The sequence below is a fragment of the Uranotaenia lowii genome, chromosome 3 (genome assembly GCF_029784155.1).
Source record: "Uranotaenia lowii strain MFRU-FL chromosome 3, ASM2978415v1, whole genome shotgun sequence".
In the NCBI taxonomy this organism is placed as follows: domain Eukaryota; kingdom Metazoa; phylum Arthropoda; class Insecta; order Diptera; family Culicidae; genus Uranotaenia; species Uranotaenia lowii.
In genome coordinates this window covers 365,373,651-365,392,396 of record NC_073693.1, presented here as the reverse complement: position 1 = coordinate 365,392,396, position 18,746 = coordinate 365,373,651, and the positions used below count along the sequence as shown (strand labels likewise).

Below are 18,746 nucleotides of genomic sequence, written 5' to 3'. Positions count from 1 at the left end.
GCCATCTATAAAATCTATAAAAATAGCCATCTAAAAAATGTAAAAATTCATGCTGAATTTACACCATCCAACGGATAAACGAACGGGCGATAGTTTTATCTAATGTCTAAAAATCAAACGGCCAATATGACCCTCAAATCTCAAAAACAACACGACATTAAAAATCTCAACAATCTGAAATTAACGAATTTCAACCTATTTGAGTATAAGCAAACATTTTCTTCGAGCGTTTAAAGTCGATGGATAAATTTTTGGGACTAGTGTGCTCGAAGCAAGGCCGTGCGAACGGAGATGGGAAGGGCGGTTTAACCCTGCTCATGAATTTTTTTTCCAAGTTAAAACGTTGTAAAACGTAGTAAAGGGAAATTATTTAATTTTAAAAGGTGTTAAATAAGTGTAACAAGAAAGCCATGAATTTTGATCGACATAATTGAAAAAATTTTTATTTGCAATTTAATCAACCTTTTTTTTAGCTTACCCTACAAAAACCCTACCTTGTCTAAACAATCGGTTTTTGTTAGGAAGTGTTAACCAAACAAATATAGAATTTGAAACCTATTATTTAAACTTCATCATTAATTCATAGAATACAAATTTTATAAATCAATAAGTTGGAAGCCATGTATCATGACTCACGATGGTAATCAGAATTAGCAATCTGAAAGCTGGTATCCTCTACTTTATTACTAAAAATTTTGATTTACCAAAATCATGCTGATATATAATTTTCAAGAATCAATATCAGTCTTAATTTTATCTTGTGTTTGTTCCTTTTAATGCTCAATGTGATCATTCAAGAACGTTTTGATAAACTACACAAGGCCACAAAATTTACATCTTCCAAGGTGCAAAGAAAATTCAAAGTTTATTTTGACTGATTTGAGTGCCCTGGATCTGAATATGTAATTTGGCCATCAGCTTTTGTTTTTTAAATAACTTTTGAAAATTTTTGAAAACCATTTATGAAATTTTTGCATGTTTTTCTTAAAACAGCCTTTAAACAAAAACACAACATAAAGGATGTAAATCAATTATCAACTTTCCCTCAGGCTTCAAGTAATTTTGAGTTCGGCGAAAAAAGTTATAAAGGTTTTCAATTTGTTTACTTTTCCCCATTTTTAATGAAGTTTCAAACCAAATAGAATTTTAGATATTTTTAAAGCAAAAATCTAATCAGGATTGAACGAATTTTTGTAATAAATTAAATTTTTTTTAACTTTATTCAGTAATGTCAGATATATTTGTAATGATTTTTTTCAAAATTTTTAATAACTGTAGAATTTGATTGATTTTACTTAAAATTGATACATTTTCTTATCTTTTTCATCTTCATATTTTGTTTTATTTATATAATAAATTTTCCAAATTTTAAGTCTAACAATTTAAATTTTATGAAATATTTTTTATAAGTTTGTCTTTTTTTTATCATGCATTTTTGTGATCTGAAAATATAATCTTATTACAAGACTTTGAAACTTAATTTTTAATAAGAAAAACATAGTTCCACCCTTCTGTCCTTTCCAGGACCCAATCTTCAAATTGAAGGCGACAAAATATTCAGAGCTTGAAATTTTAATCTTTAAAACCTTCAATTGAAAATTTATGAACGTTTTTTTCAATTTTTTTAAATATTGAATCATGTTTTTGAATTGATCATGATTTCAAATTTATCTTCAGAGAGTTCGAAAAATGATTCAAAGTAGTAAACTTAAAAGTTAGGTTTAAATGCGCAACGCTAACCTTATATGTATTATCAACATTGTTCTTTGATTATTTAAACAAAACTTTGAATTCCTTTTTTATTTTAATTTTATAAGTTTCTTATTGATCATTTCCCAATCTGTAATTTTTCAGTATAATTGAACATGTTGTATTGAATTATGAATATATATATTAAAAAAGATTTTCTACTTTTTTAGCCGTTATTTCAATAACTGGAAGAATTTTATGCACCTATACATATATGTTGTTTGTTGGCTATCCACCATGGGTGCACGGATTCGCCGCAGTTTATACCTAAGTATGTGCTCATATATATTTTTTAGATTATTAAGTTCGACAAATCTCCTATGCGCGTACACCATACCCGGACCCCATGGCTTCCTATGAACTGTTATTGAGTGAATGTATTGTGTTGTTGTAGGTTTATTTTAGAAGAACGAGTCCATCAGGTGAGCTAGTTTACTTACAGGTTTTCCGGTGTCCATGTATCTAATAAGAATGTTCAATCAGTTGCCAGCTACCTGGCCAGGTGGCAACTGATTGAACATTCTTATTATATAGTCAGTTATATAAGGAAACACATCTTACCTGTCGGCCACTTATGGGATTCGAAACCAAAAGTTTTTTTTCCGATACTGGGAATCGAACTCGGTACGCCTGGCATACCAAAACCAGACTCGCGCCAGCCTATCCGCTAGATCACGTCGGCGCTGGGAAAAAAATGTAGCTATGAAATGCTTTTAAGAAATTTCACTTAGTGTCCAAGAAAGTTGTAATTAGAAGCTGTACGTTGCGCACAAGGATATATATTTTTTTTAACTTTTTTAATATCTTGACCTCCAAAAATGTAAAAAAAAGTTGTGAAAGACCTATTTGATCAATCCAGCCACAGTAAATAAATTTTGAAATATTAATTGGAAAGTTGACGTTATTTGACACATTTTGGCATTTTTAGATTTTCACAGCATTTTTAACGAATTTTCCTTTTTTTTTTTTGATTGACAAAAGTATTCGACATAAGCTAACTCATCACATTTACAGTGACAGAAGCTTTCAACAGCTTGTGATATTAACATATTTTGTGTGTGAATAGATTCTGAGAAATGGAGTTAAATCTAAGGAGTCAGGAATGAATCATCCCAGAGGATGAAAATCCCGTACAAAAAAAAACTCTATTTAAGGACATAAAGTTTTCTATACTGAACTCTTCTTTCATAAAAATGAGGAAATATGATAAAACAAAGAAAACTTCAGCAGAACACTAAAAATGTCCCTCAGTGAAGCTATTTTTCGAACTTTTTGTCAATTTGCAATTTATCAGATTTTCTAACACTATGCACTGGAATTTGAATGTATTTGCGCAGCTCTAAGGGGTAAAAATGTCTGGGACGAAAGAGGGTTAATAGTTTTGTATTAAACTATGGTCCAAAAGTTCATTATCTAATAGTCGCTGAGTGATTCATGCCATTTAAAGGATAATCCATCAAAAAAGGATAAGACATGCAAAAAAAGAAATACATTGTTCGACCAGAAACAAATTCCTCGGATCAATTTTAACCCTCGAACGACATTTAAAGGTTAAAGCCATAACATAATCAATTCGATAGCCTTATGTTCATCCGTAGACTCCAAGGAAATGGATAGAGCACATCATCTTCCCCAGCCTTCCCAGTAATCCATTTCAACATCTCAAGCGCTTGAACTCGTTTGAGCTTTCCGGGCCAAGCTGTGAGACAGACCACGACATCGGAACCTGTTAATGCCAAAATCCTCTCACCTCGCAGACTTCCCGCTATGGGGTTTAGATGCTCCGAATTCCAAGTCCCCAAATAATACTAATAATAATCGCAATAACAGCATCAACAACGACGACGACGACGACGACGAAAGCACAACGCCCGACCGGAATGTGTACCTATTTCCATGCTTCCGCCACAAGACGATGGCATATTTACCTTTTCCAAAATAGACACAATTCAATTTCTGACTCAATGGGGGACGCTTCACAGTTAAGAGTGAGAGAGTGATTCAAATGTTTGTTTGACACATATAAGAAATTAGTTGGAAGTAGAAGAAGTATTTAATAATAAAGTTTTTAAAATTAAAACTGAATTATATTAAAAAAAGAGGTTTTGTAATTTTAAGACCCTTGAACTACTCTATTAGTAATGCCTAGGTATAATTTCCTGGTCCCCCGATTGAAGCGAGGGAGAGACGAAAGCATTCTCAAATTACCTGATATTGTAAGTAATCCCAAAAGCATTCCAATGAAGCTGCTCATCGTTGTTATTGCTGCTGCTTTACCGGTGGATCTTCGACGATGAGACCGATGCCGACGCCGTCGCCTCCAACGACGCTGACTCAAACCGTCGACGTCGTCGCTCTTTCGCAGAAGGCAGAAGGATAATCGAAAAGACGCCGGATCTGGCATTATTATCCCCATCATCCCCCCTTTCTTCGTCCCTTAGCCACCTGTCGTCGTCCGTCGTCGGCGGCCGGATCGACGTCGTTCACCCAGCGACGCTCGACGACGGCACACAAATGTCAACTCTCTAGCACACACTACAGCACTTCCAGCAGCGATCGGGTGGGGGTGGTTTCTGATACTGCTGCCGAGAGTCCCCAAGAGGTTACGCTGCCGGTTTTCTTCTTTGTTAGTGGGGAACGATGGCATTAAATTAAATTTTGCATCCGTCACTCACCGCGGGCTCACTTTTACCTTCCCCTGAAACTGCCATCCATAATCCCAGTCGTAGTCGTACACCTTTTCTATAGCATTTACAGCTACACGCTCCACTTTGGATGATACATCAACGGTGAAATCCGCGTGTTCACTTCTCTTCCGGGTTCCAGGCCATGGTTCGAAAGTTCTTCAGTTCACTTTTTTCCTATCTCCCTATGTCCCACTCGATTCGTTGTTTATTTTTCGTCCTCTACACTTTCACAGTTAGCGCTCAGCTGAAGTGCACTCCTGTTAAAGGGATTTTTTTTCAGTTCAATTTAGATATACACAACACACACGAGTTAAACATTCGTTCTGGAATGCAAAACTTGTGTCAAAGCTCAACTTTGGTATGCATCTGAGCTGAGCATTGTTGGACGAAATGGCGAAGTGTTCAGTGCTCTGCTGATTGATATCGATCGCGATGGGAATGTTTGGTTTGAAAAGCGTTCATAACAATTTAATCACTGTTAGCACATAATTTTCAGAAAATAGATTAGAAATTATCTTTTGAACAACTATCTCATAAAAAAAGATCAAGTGTGTAAAAAAAATCTACAAACTTTTGAGGATTTACTGGTTCTCTAAGCTCTAACGAGTAATCTTTCTTTTCTTTATAAATGGTCGGGATTCAACCAGACCAAACTAAACGCCATAAGCATTTTTTCGAGACACTTGAACTTCATGTGCAAATATTTCCATCTAGAAACAAAATTTTTGATATTTATTAGCTAGAATCAATAGTTTATAATTCAAGGAATTCATTTTAATCATTCGTATTCGGTTTTGTGATAAAGGATATGAATAATTCGAGATTTAGTTTCTGTTGCTTTTAAATTTTCTAATGGAGCTCAGTTCGGTCTGGTCGAAGGCCGGCCAAATGTCTTCTTATTATTTTTCTTTTGATTGAGTAGGTAACGACTGATTGTATTCTGATTTTTTAGATTTTCTATTGGTTTATTAATATTTTCCGATTGATTTTCTAAAAATAAACTTTAGATTTTCTTTTGAGGACTCGGTAGGTGGTGCTTGTATAAGAAGGACGTTCTTTTTTGACAGCAAATTTATCAATATATATTTGTGGAAAATATTTTATATTGAATCCCCAGGCCACTGGTTTTGGATTGGTGACCATTCAGACCGGACACAGCGAAGCTCTTCTTCAAGCGGCAGCCATAGAAACATTACGGAATATTTTTAATTTCCGAGGAGAATCCGTGAAGTCGACGCAAAACGTACGGGCCAAGAATTTTCCGGAAACGATTGAATAAATATTTCAACGATCAGGCAGATAAGTAAGATTTTATTTTTCGGAGCTTTTGATTGAAAAGTTGTAAGGCATTACTCCTAGAAAAATTCAGTTTACATCTTAACTTGGTAAAATTAAATCATAATAATAATGTATGATGATCGGAAGCCTTTATAAAAAGTCTTATGAAAAAAGTTTGACTTAAATTTACAAGTTCTTACCACTAAACGTACCGGAGGGGGTACAATGACATTTTCCAACTCCAAATGATTTTAGCTCCTATTATAATTGTTTTTTTTTTGCAAATTTTTCTTCATATAATTTTTTATTTTCAAAATACACTTTTTTTCATTAAAATATTTTTTTAAAGCTCGTAGATTTCGAAAAACGTACTTGATATACCTAATTAAACCACCGAGAGTCAAAAGATCCCTAACACTTTTTCCGCTAAAACTCTCTTGTTTCTCCACTATTTTTTACAAAATTTATAGTTTAAGAAAGCTTGTGGCGTGACTTAAATATGATTCCCAGACAATACTCAGCTACAATCATTTATTTCAATGTAACTCAGAGTCGAGAATTCTTCTGATTTTTTCTGAAAAATCATGCTTTGGGAAAAAGACTGTAAGCCAGTTATTAAGTGCTCGAAATAAAATTCACTTAGTGCCTGAGAAAGCTGAAGCTACAAATCTGTCAGACGCCGATATTTCAGCTCGTCAATCTAATCCGCAAAATGCACCGACCTTTACGCTGTACCTTTCAGGGATAGGCCCTAAAGTTCCGGATGAAAGAGTACTGGAAATGATTCGTACACACCTGGATGTGAACGAAATTGCTATTACGAAACTGGTTCCCAATGGTAGACCCCTCGATTCCCTTACTTTCGTGTCCTACAAGGTTGAAACACCGCTTCATCTAAAAAATAAGGCCCTTTCTACGGAAACTTGGCCAGTTGGCATCCGTTTTCGGGAGTTTATTTCCAATCGTACAACCAGACCGGGGTTTTCATGGGAGCCGACGTCCATAACTCCAACACCGAGGAATCCCATAACACCTTATGTAACTCCCGTCCAAGTGTAAGTTTGACAGATAATGCTAGTGATTCGATTGAGCAACTCCGACCAGACGATGTCCCGCCTTCCTCCGCAAACACCCAGACCCACATAAACCGATTTTTCTCCATCTACTACCAGAACGTTCGGGGATTGAGAACAAAAACCGGTCGACTCTTTCTCTCCCTAGCATCATGCGAGTATGATGTTATTATTTTTACCGAAACGTGGTTGAACGAGACAATTTTGAATACCGAGTTGTCAGACAGCTATATATTTTATCGATGCGATCGAAATTCTCGAACATCTCAAAGTCAACGCGGAGGGGGTGTTCTTATTGCTGTTAAGCGGCTGTTAAATAGCACTTTAGTTGAACTAAGCGGTTCGGATCATATCGAGCAAATTGCAGTCCGAATTATCAACGACAGTTCATCGATCTTCGTGTGTGCGGTATATTTGCCACCAAATTCTGCACTATGGACTTACGAACGGCATGCTGCTTGCCTGCAAGAATTATGTTCGCTAGGTAATGTACAAGACAAACTAATTGTTGCCGGGGACTACAATTTACCGAATTTGAGATGGCAATTTGATGAAGATGTATGCGCTTACTTACCCGTGAATGCTTCTAGTGAGCAAGAGCTTATTCTAGTCGAATCTGTGCTATCGGTAGGATTACAACAAATGAATCATATCCCGAATAACAACATGAGAATGCTTGATCTGGTTTTTATGAATGATCCCGTCAACATAGATATCTCCGTTCCTCCGAGGCCTCTACTCGATGTCGACTTACATCATCCTCCTGTTTCTATGATGTTTATGTTTGAAGATGTTTTGCCACCACCAATGCTGGACGAATTGGTTTTCGACTTCAGACGATGCGATTTCGGCTCTCTGAATGAGTCTTTAGCTGCTGTTGATTGGCCAAGTATTTTATATGGTTCAATCGATCATGTGGTAGAAGCTTTTTATGGAAAATTGCATGAAGTATTCCGAGCTATTGTTCCTGTTAAAAAACGGCGTTCACGTATTGGAATAAGTCAACCTTGGCTAAACCCCGAACTTCGTAACCTTCGCAATCGTTTGAGGAAAGCGAGAAAAAGGTTCCGCAACGGCCATGATATGACCGTGTCTCTTGAGGTACGTGACTTAGAGAGCGCCTACAACACATTACACGTGACAAGCTTCTGTGACTACATCAATCGCATTCAGGATAACGCTCGCACCGACCCCTTATCTTTTTGGTCATACGTTCGACAAAGAAAGGGTACTCAGAGTATACCTCAAGTGACCACATACAACGATGAAACTGCCGAAACGCCAAATGCTGTTGCAGTGCAATTCTCGACATTCTTTCAGAGTGTTCTTAGCACTAACTCACCACCTTTATGCGAATCATACCTAAGTAGCTTGCCGAATCGTGACTTCAACCTCCCTCTGCTGAATTTTTCCTCGAACGACGTCTTCCGGAAGCTGTCTACGTTAGATGAAACAAAGGGACCTGGACCGGATGGCATTCCTCCAATTCTGGTTAAGAAATGCGCCGATCCGTTATCCGTACCAATTTCGATCATCTTTAACCAATCGTTAACGGAAGGTACTTTTCCCACCGCATGGAAAATCGCATCGATCACTCCAATCCTCAAATCCGGCGACGCGCATCGAGTGGAAAACTACCGAGGGATTTCGATTCTAAGCTGTTTGCCTAAGGTATTCGAGAGCCTCGTTTATGACGTACTTTATCAATCGGTGCACCACTGTATTTCTGAAGATCAACATGGATTCATGAAACGTAGATCTACGACCACCAATCTTATGACGTACGTTTCGAAGTTGGTTACTAGGCTAGATAAACGTCAACAAGTCGATGCAGTTTATGTAGACTTGAGCAAGGCTTTCGATAGAGTACCGCACAAATTTGTCATCGAAAAAATGCGTCGGATAGGACTACCTGATTGGCTTTGCAAATGGATCAACTCTTATCTCGTAGACCGGACGGCTTACGTACGACTTAACAACGTGAACTCGACGCCTTTTCGAATCACTTCTGGAGTTCCACAAGGAAGTCATCTGGGACCTTTGATCTTCGTTCTTTTTATTAACGATCTATGCGCTATCATTGAATCGGAGAAGTTGTTGTACGCCGACGATCTAAAAATTTTTCGTACCATAGCTTCACTAGTTGACTGCTGTGCTCTCCAAAAAGACATCGATTCAATTCTAACGTGGTGTCATCAGAATGGTATGGCTCCTAATATTTCCAAATGTAGTGTCATATCTTTCACTCGTAAACGTCAACCTTTGAACTTCGAGTACAAAATGTCATCGACTACTCTAAGCCGCAATTCCATCGTCAAGGACCTTGGCATAATTTTGGACACCAAGCTCACTTTCTCGCAGCATATCTCGACTACAACAGCTAAGGGCTTTGCGGTTCTTGGCTTCATAAGACGAAACACGCAATTCTTCAACGACTACTACAGCCTAAAAGCACTTTATTGTGCTCTTGTACGCAGCATTGTCGAATACGGAGTACAAATCTGGGCTCCATACCAGGTTGTACAGTCAAACCGGATTGAAAGAGTACAACGATGTTTCCTCAGATACGCTCTGCGCCAGATACCATGGAACGACGCCTTGAACCTCCCGCCCTACGAACAGCGCTGTTTGTTGCTGAGTCTACCGACGCTGGCATCAAGGCGAATTCTCCTACAACGGCTCTTTGTCTTTGATATTCTACAGAATAATGTGGACTGCCCAGAATTGTTGTCGTTACTTCCGTTTAACGCTCCTGTAAGATCTACTCGAACGCAGGAGTTCCTCAGACTGACTACTAGACGAACCCGATACGGACAAAACAACCCTTTGGATACATGTTGTGCTCGTTTCAATGAAATAGTTAGTAACTTTGATTTTAATATTTCTAAGGCTGTGTTTAAAAGTAGAATAAGATAGTATCCTTTCGTAATGTGTAAACATCTCCACATGTCTGCAAAGACTAAATAAATAAATAAATAGAAGCTTTATGTGGAAATATTTTTTTTATGCAATTTCTTAAGATCATGGCCACAAAAATTTTAATGTTGAAAATAAAAAATGTTATACCTACTATAAATATTGTACTTTTAGAAGGTTGAGAAACAAGAGAGCTTTAGCGGAAAAAGTGTTAGGGGTCATTTGACCCCCAGCGGTATAAATAGGTGTATTGGAACTGTCGGTTTATTTAGTATTAAGAAGCATGTTTCCATATTGTTGATATGGTGAAAAATTGAAATTTGACTCACTTTATTTATTTAGTGGTTTCATTCAAACAACAGAAAGAGAGAGTTTGCTGGAAATATTTTTAGGACAAAGCCTTTTATAATTTTTTTAGTTTTTTTTTATTTGTTTTGTCTTGTATATAAGCAAGTTGATTTTTGTGACTTCATTTAACGAAAGAAGTTTCAAAAACAAGATAATACATAATTGGATGAAATTAATTTGCTTTTTCATCCAAAAATACGAGAAAAAAATCGATGAATAGACTATCTTTTTTTTAACAATTTTCAATTGGTTGATAAAAGAATGAGTTTCATTCCTTTAAATCCTGCGTTTTTTTTCTGAAAGATTACCGGAAAATTGTTTTAACCAAATTGGTCAGTTACACTTTTAATCTCCAAATTATGAATGAGAGCAATTTGTTGCCAAATTCCAGTAGGGAGAAAGCGAGAAAGGTTGCCGGAAAAAAAATCTGTGTTTTTGCTACAAAGAATTCTGACTTTCTATGATTTTACCCTGATTTTCTGTGATGATTTTTTGTGAACGAAACAGCGTTTATTTAATTAAAAAGTTATGAAAATGGTTTTTTTACTGTTTAACTTTTTTTTCTTTGATATTTGCTCAAACAATGCACGAATTAAAAACAAGTTCAAAGAATTTTTCTTACTTTTTACTCACTACTTTTACTTTTACACTACTTATTAATGTTCATTTAAACTTCACGTTAAAATGAACGTAAAAAACTTAATTCTTAAATTACCCAACAACGCGACGAATCTAGGTTTTGTATCATAGTGGAATCGATGGGGAAAGATGAAATTCCAGCTGGCCTCATTCCTTAAAACCTGATAGAACCGTTTTTATTCCAGTTCGTCTAGAAGGTTTTAAAGAAAAAGTCTGACTGGATTTTCATCTTTCAACCATTCCTCACCGATTCCACCATGTTACCCATGCTAATTGTGTCGCTTTTTTGGGTTATTGATAAAATAAGATTTTTTCACATTCATTCTACCTTGAAATCTAAACCGGGCTTTACAGAGAAAATTTTGAAAATACATCCGAAAGTCTGTAAAATGGTAAACTAGATTTGTAGAAGGAATCCTTTGGTAACAAATAAGAGAACTTACTTTCATCGATGGTTAAAATCAGTTCAATCTGGACTTATTTGGTTTGACCAAAAAATAAGTTTTTATTAGTAAGCCTTCGAATTGTAAGAAAAATTTTTTTTTTACGGTATATTACATGTGACATCTTTATCCGCAAATATTTTTCGTAAAAATGAATTCTTCAAATAAAATCATAAGGATGGTTGTAAATTTTAAAAGTGATATAACATTCAAAATTATAAATCTGCGATCTCTTGCAATTGCAATCTGAACTTTAAATATCATTTCTGTATCTGAATTCTGTACCTGACAATGAGTTCTGGTTCAGAATTGATAATTCCGATTAAGCTCATATATGAGTTAAAATTATATAGATAACTTATAATCAAATTTGTATTTTTGATCTTGATACTGTTTTGAAATGTAAAAAAACGTTTTCTGAATTAAGATTCCAGATCAATATTTTGGTATGGTCCAGAATTGAAAATTGTTTCAGGGCCCTCAATCATTCATCTAGTATTTCATATTTAATGACTTGGGTTTGAATTTGAGTTAATAATTTCATTATTTTACTTTTAATCTGATTTAAATATGAATTTGAATTTTTAATATTTAGAGATTTTAATTCTGGATCGCCACTTTGAAGTTTTCGATTCTGCAAAAGAATTAAGTTTAAGAACTTCCTATCTGAAAATGGAACAAAACTCAGGATCATTCCTAAAGCTATGATAATTTAGGCACTTCATTCCTAGAGTTCAGATATGCAACGTTTTAACAGCGTTGTGTTGGTAATGAAAAGAACTATCTTGCCTTTTTTCAAATGTCTAAGTTGACGTGTTTTTGAGAAATTAAAGATCTCAGAAATTTTTCATTGTCGACACGAAAACTAATGAACTGTTGTTTTTTTTTTCTGATTTTTGACCCAAATAGATAAAAAGTATAAGGAGACTCGCTAGAAAGCTCACGTTTTTCGATCCAACGAAAAGTTTTTAAAATACACGCGTTTATAATTGCTCGGATTCTAATTTATTGTGATTTTTCATGTTCAGAAAATAATTATTTTAAAGCATATGAGTTTCAAAAATAATGTTGAAAATTTGAATGAAACATTAAACTAAACTTGAATAACAGTTTCATTAAGAGATTAATCATCCGCGAAAATGAAAATCCCGGAAAACAGAAAAACTTATAAATCTAACAATTTCAAAATACCTTTTTAATTCTAAGTTCTAATGATGACGCGAATTGAAAATCAAGAATCCTATATTAGATATATAGTGTGAAATACGAAAACCGAAATACAATTCAGATTTTGATAATAAACCAGACCCGTGAAATGAAATTAATCTATTAAAATTTAGTGTTCAGAAATGAACTTTTATCATCAAGGGAGAAAACTTTGAAAGTTTGTGGCTTTTTGTGGGTGAAAATCCGACTGGAATACACGACCAGCCGAGTCGACACTCACAAGAAACAGCATCTTTCCGATAAGAAATCATAAATTACACTGAGTAACAACAAAAGATTTTTTGAAAATAGTCCAGGGTTTTCCAACTGAATTAGACTAATATTGACGCCCTGAGTCCGAAAATGACCATGGTTTTGTTCAATCAGTTCAGGATATTAGATTACATAAATTTTTAAAAGTCGATTTTTCGCGAAAAAAAGTTGACCTAATACAGCAAAATCAATGTGATATTCTAACTCAGGACACAAAAATTAGTCTAAATCAGCTGAGAAACCCCAGACTATTTTTTGGCTGTCACCCAGTGTTATGATCAGTAGAACTAACTTAAAAAATTTCAGTCCCCGAGGAAGATTCAATAAGGATTGAAACGTTAGAAACTTAAAACAATACTGCAAGCCGAAAAAAAACTCCAAGGAAAGAATATCTGTAGCAGAATTCTGAACCTGGGATTAATTTTCAAGGTTTTGGCACGAGTACTGTTAGTAAAGATTGTTATTCTTGAATAAGCTTATTCAATCATCAAAATTTGATTAATTGAGTACACAGAGAAGAACACCTCGCTCGCTTTTCCTGGACCACATTAGGCCGTTTGGACGGCCATGGTCCTGTGTAATGCCGTTTTCGTTTTTCTCCACTGACACGGGGCAAAACTTTTTCTGAATAAACAAACAGAATCGTTACCCGGGAGGATGCAAATATATGGTTGCTATACTCACCCTTATGCTTACCCCCAACACTGACAACTTCTACGGGTTGCAACCGCCTGCTTGAGGTTCAAATCTCGGGCAAAACTAGTGGACTTCTGAATTAATGAACGAACACAAAAACAGCAGTTAGGGCAAAACTCGTGGATAACTAGGTTGCCACTGCTAATAAACGAAAACACTATAAGAGATTATAGTGAGGGAAACAGCTTGGTTGTGGGCATTTTCAATGATTGCTTATCTAATAGTTTGAGTGCTCTTAACTTTTTTTTTAAATTTTCAAATTTGAAAAACTTCTCGCATGTTAATAGGAGTTTTCTAAGGAAATGTCTACGAGCATAGGAAGTGTAGGTAAAACGAAGATCATAACATTTACCAAAACGGCTCCTGATCTTTATCCTCTCCCTCACTAACACAACTCTTTCTTGAGATACTTGAATATAGATTCGCAGACGTATAGACGGTTTCTATAGCTGGTGATACTGACTTATCATTGTTTCAGAATTTCACAAAATAAGGTTTTAATGATAATTGGAATAACGGGTTCATGGTTGATCCAAAAAAGTATCTTACTAAAAATCCCTCTTTTATCCCTCGTTGACTTAAAGGACGTAGCCGGCGCCGTTATTGAACATTTGCTAAAAGGAGAGCATAAGTTTTGTGCATTGAGGATGAATTTCTAATCCCAAGCTGTATTCTTTTAGCCCTCGCACAAAATAGATAGCCTCTATCAATCACGGAGTTGCAACCATTGGCGATGTGGAACTCGATCTACTTAGCCACGCCAGCGATCATGGAGCTCGGAATGTGATCAATATATTTTTTTTTTCAATTAAATAAAGAGTTACAATTTATTCAAAATAATGTTAATGAAGCATTTTGGGTTGAAAGATTTAAGGTGGATATGCGTTTTTAGTCAAAGCAGCTAAGCTAAGCTAATTCATTTTTGATTTTATATTAATTTCAATTTAGTTTATACTGATATTCGTTTGAATTTTCTGTTGTATCTTAATTAACTTTAAGAATTTCCTATTGATTTTCAATTGACATTATACTGATTTTTTTTTAATTTTTTATTCTTTCCAAAAAAAAAAAAAAATCTTTTCATTCTTTTCATTCTTTTCATTCTTTTCATTCTTTTCATCCTTTTCATTCTTTTCATTCTTTTCATTCTTAAATTTTCTTAATTCTTTTAATTCATTTCATTCTTTTTTAAATTTATTTTTAAATTTTTGTGTCCTTTAAATTCTTTTTATTTCAGTTTTCAATTTTTGTACTCTTTGAATTTTTTCATTGTTTTAAGCCAAATTTTGCCTTTTTCATCCAATTTCATTTTGTGCTGTTTTTTTGTGATAATGATAAAGATTCTTATGTTTATTTTTGTTTGAGGAATAAAAATTACTCTAAATGTTATCACTTTTTTTCAAAAACGGTTGGTTTGAAATTTATTTTTTTCAATTTTTTTTATTGAAATGAAAATGAAAAATAATCCTCTGTATTATATTCCTTTCGAAAATTTGCTATCTAATCGAGGATATTAGCAATGATTCAGCTATAAACCGGCAATGGAGGAAGCTCCCCGAAACTCAGACGAGTCTCATCCTCTTTTATTGTGGTTGACCTGAAGCATCAAGGCGTAATCCCATGGTTTAATTTTTTCATCTCATTCAACATATGCAGTGTGCTTTAAAACCTCTTAACCTTTTTGATGGGCCTGGTGTGGGTTTTCAGAAAATGCCAAAGCTTTTTATGAATGATGATCCAAATCCCGCCTCTCTATTGTTTCCGTTCGGCTTCCGACAGCAGCTCTTGAAGTGAACTGTCTACTTTTTTGTTGAGCTGCCCCAGACAAACGGAAGCATAAATATTTATTGATCGAAAGTGAAAAACCAGCTCTCAGAGGTTAGGCCTTATTGTGTTCTTTCGACAAAAAACGAATAGATTTTACCAAGTTAGCATTAATTTTTTCTCCCATTAAACTCACCGGATCAAAGCTCGACACTCTCACTCGTGTAAGGTTTCAATGAATTCAACAAAGAAAACTCCCTTCTCATAAAAATTAATAACTGACAACAATCAGACAATCGATCCTTTTAAGTAAGCTCGTGGATGAAAGCAACCTCGCCAAGACCTTTTGCACTTACTTTTTCCCATAATCATGCTGCTGCTGCTTATAGTGAGTGGGCCATCGTTGGGCAAAAACCCATTATTTGTGTGGGTGCTCTCTTGCCAAGGATAGCTTCCGTTTAGCTCTTACAACAAGTTCCGCCTTTTACTTCTTTATTCTCCGGAAGGATTCCGAACAACTGAAGCAGGAGTAGGAACCAGCATCCAGCAGCAGCTAAACAAAGTCTGAACCCGAAATCTTTACTTATGCATTGCGATTTTGCACATTGGGTTTTGGAGGGAACAACGATTTGTGGATTGGTTTTACAAGTTGAATAAAAATTTATTATTTCCAAGTTTTTCAAAATTTAACTAAAATTTGGGAGTAATTATTTTGTAGGCCATCGAATCTTGTTAGTTTTGCGATTCATACAAAGACACTTCGATACTTCTGGTAAATATTAGATTCCACAATTTTTTTGGAATCAGTAACCTCGCGATACATATTTAGATTAATGTTAGAATTTCACCTAAATTAAAAAATAATTTAATATCCAACTCGGAGAAAATTACCATGGCTACAGAAAGTTTATCTAAACATTAGTAAACTCTATTGAGCTTCTGTTATCTAGATTTGAATACCAATCCATGCCATTTACATTTCATCAAAAGACTATGAAGATCAAAATCTGAAATGTGAAAATTGATGAAAAGAGTAACATATAAAAAATAGGTTTATGGACGATTCACTCAAAACTAATAAATATATCACTTTGATTTTTTTTTCCTTTATTAGGCTGGAACAAATTTCAATTTCTTCTTTTGTCACCCCCCTCCACCCCTTCGAAATTTTCAAAAACCCTAAGGGGGAAATAATTAAAGTTTGAAGTATTTTATGTAAATTTCTCAAAAAACAAGAATCCAAAAGATTACAAGACGAAAAAAAAACCATTTTGGAAAATGGAAGATATTCCACCTTTTGTATTCTTGATTTTATTTAATTTTTTGATAAAAAATTACTTGGTTTTTAGGTTTTGTGCAATGATATTCTATGCAACTTTGTTGCATACAAGCTTTCGCGCAATTGATTCCAATTTATTTGTTTTTCGCATTATTTTTTATTGTCCCCCCCTCGCGATGTTCCAACTCCGAGTGACAAAAGAAGGATTTAAAATTTGTTCCGGCCTTACTTAGGTTTTCAAATTTTTGTCATGCATATTAATTTTTTGATATCTAATTCACCATAGCGAGCGACTTTGGCGTAGTAGTTATAGCAATTTATGCCAAATTCTAAGATATCGAACCATGCTTGTGGCATACATTATACTTTTCTCTGGGTTGGTTGTTTCAGCTTTAGTAAATTAATAGCCATTATAACCTCGAATATGTACACTCAGGCGAATTCTTATAAAAAATTTCATCAGATGCGTCTTATGAATCACTTTTTAAAGTGTAAAATAGTTTTTCATAAGAGTCTTATGAAATTCTTTCAATTTTCATACAAAGTTCTAATGAAAAATAACAGAAAAGGCATTGTGAAAAAATAATGAACACGTTCATTCCACCAGTAAACTAACTCATCGTCGTAAGAAGCACTAACAAGTTGTAAATTTACTAATTTTACTTTCCTTAACTTTTCAATGTCAATGTGATTCTGATATTCTAAAAGATTCTTTGAGAAATGAGATACAGCAAAGCAAAGACAAAATTGGATGTCTTTATTTCAAGTAAGATTTTTTTTATAGGAATATCCGGGATAGAGTTGAAATTTTCATCAGACTTCATCAGACTGAAACATTAAAAAAAAATCAAAGAAACTTTCAAGTACAGCAAAGCTGACAGAAGTTTTAAACAATTTAAAAATAAAATTGTTTTTCTTAGGCACCAACTACAGACAACCTGGTATAACAAATTCACTTTATTTAGAAATACTTAGAAAGAATCTAGAATGCATTACCTACACAATGAATCTTATATCATCTAAATCGGTCGACATTGCAGCCACGGAAAAAAACAACAAACTAAAAGTCAAATTTCCCCGAAAATGATATTTGGTAGACAACTTTGGAAGGTTAATAAAGGTTGAAAATACTCGCAAACTGAAGAGGTACATTTTATTCATTATTTAAATACTTTTCAGATTTGCTACCGGAAAAAAGCACGAAGTCAAAAGCAGCGAGGCGCAATAAAACATTTTTGGAACCGGGTATTGAAGGGCTGCTGGTTGTCACCATGATGGTATCTCAAACAAATTTAGCAAAAAATAAAATTTGATGAGAAATAATCTTCAATTATTTTAATTTTGTTCCCCCTCATTGAAATCGATGTTCATTCTTTGAGTACGTTTCGATCGTCAGACAATCTTATAAATTTCATTATTATTTTTATTATGGCGCCACTTCGCCAATCTCATGGCATACACATTAGGATTTTTTTGAGTGTACGTTGTTTAAGAAAATAGGTTTCACTGATATCCTCTAAATGTACATATATTCGTCTGTTGAATTTCACATCATGTAGATGGCATTTAATTATCTTTATAACTTGGTAGAATAATTAATTACGTTCGAATTCAAAGCATCAAGTTGACTTTGAAATAGTGTGAATTATTTTGAGGTTTTGAGATAATTTAAATTTGTTTTAGACGGCTTGGAACTTCTCTCTGGAGGAGAAATTAAATATTTTTTTCTGTAAATTTTAGACCTAAGATTTTCTTAATTTTTTTAAATTTATTTTGGTGTTTATTATTAAAACTAAATATCACTCACATTCATAAAAATAAATGTAAGGTGTGTTTATCCTAAGCGTTCTATTGAGCTTATATTCGTGTTTATATTTAACACATTCGTCGCCCCGCTCATTTTGGTACTAGCTGGACCCAAAAAAGTTCTCGGAGCTAGAACATTAAGAGGGAGAACTTCTTTATTTGCTACGTGTGGCTAAACTGAGCGGATTGAGATTGGTCGATCTTGGATCGATCTTTTGAACTTGAATTTCCGATTTTTTGGATCGATTCTTTGGCCTTGAAAATATCGATCAAATCGGCTTATTTTCGATCCGATCTTTCGATCTTTTGAAGTTTTTTTTTATATATGGCGGAGATTTAGAGATTCAGTTTTGTGCAAAATGTTAATTCTATCCTATCCTAAAGACTGCTTTCCATTATTGATCCATGTCGATAAAATTGAGACCAAAGTAATAGGTAGCGCTTTTTATTCTTATATTTTTTAAGGAAAACTAGAACTTCTATTAAATTCTCCAAAAATCGAAAGCTCAAGGTTACATTTTTATCGAAACCTTCGAATTTCATCATCAAATAATCTGTGATTTCACAGATTACTAGCAAATTTTCGTCT

The 18,746-nt window shown here is 34.5% G+C and overlaps 1 protein-coding gene across 2 annotated transcripts in view; it reads right to left on the bottom strand.

Annotated features, from left to right (window-relative positions):
- LOC129754364 (uncharacterized) overlaps positions 1-18,746 on the bottom strand; it is an 86,726-nt gene that overhangs the window by 51,231 nt on the left and 16,749 nt on the right. For both annotated transcript variants that reach the window (XM_055750378.1, XM_055750379.1), the window contains exon 2: positions 3,958-4,693. In XM_055750378.1, the coding sequence (XP_055606353.1) occupies positions 3,958-4,168 (211 nt within the window). In that variant the 5' untranslated portion in view covers positions 4,169-4,693. The remainder of the gene's footprint in view (positions 1-3,957; positions 4,694-18,746) is intronic.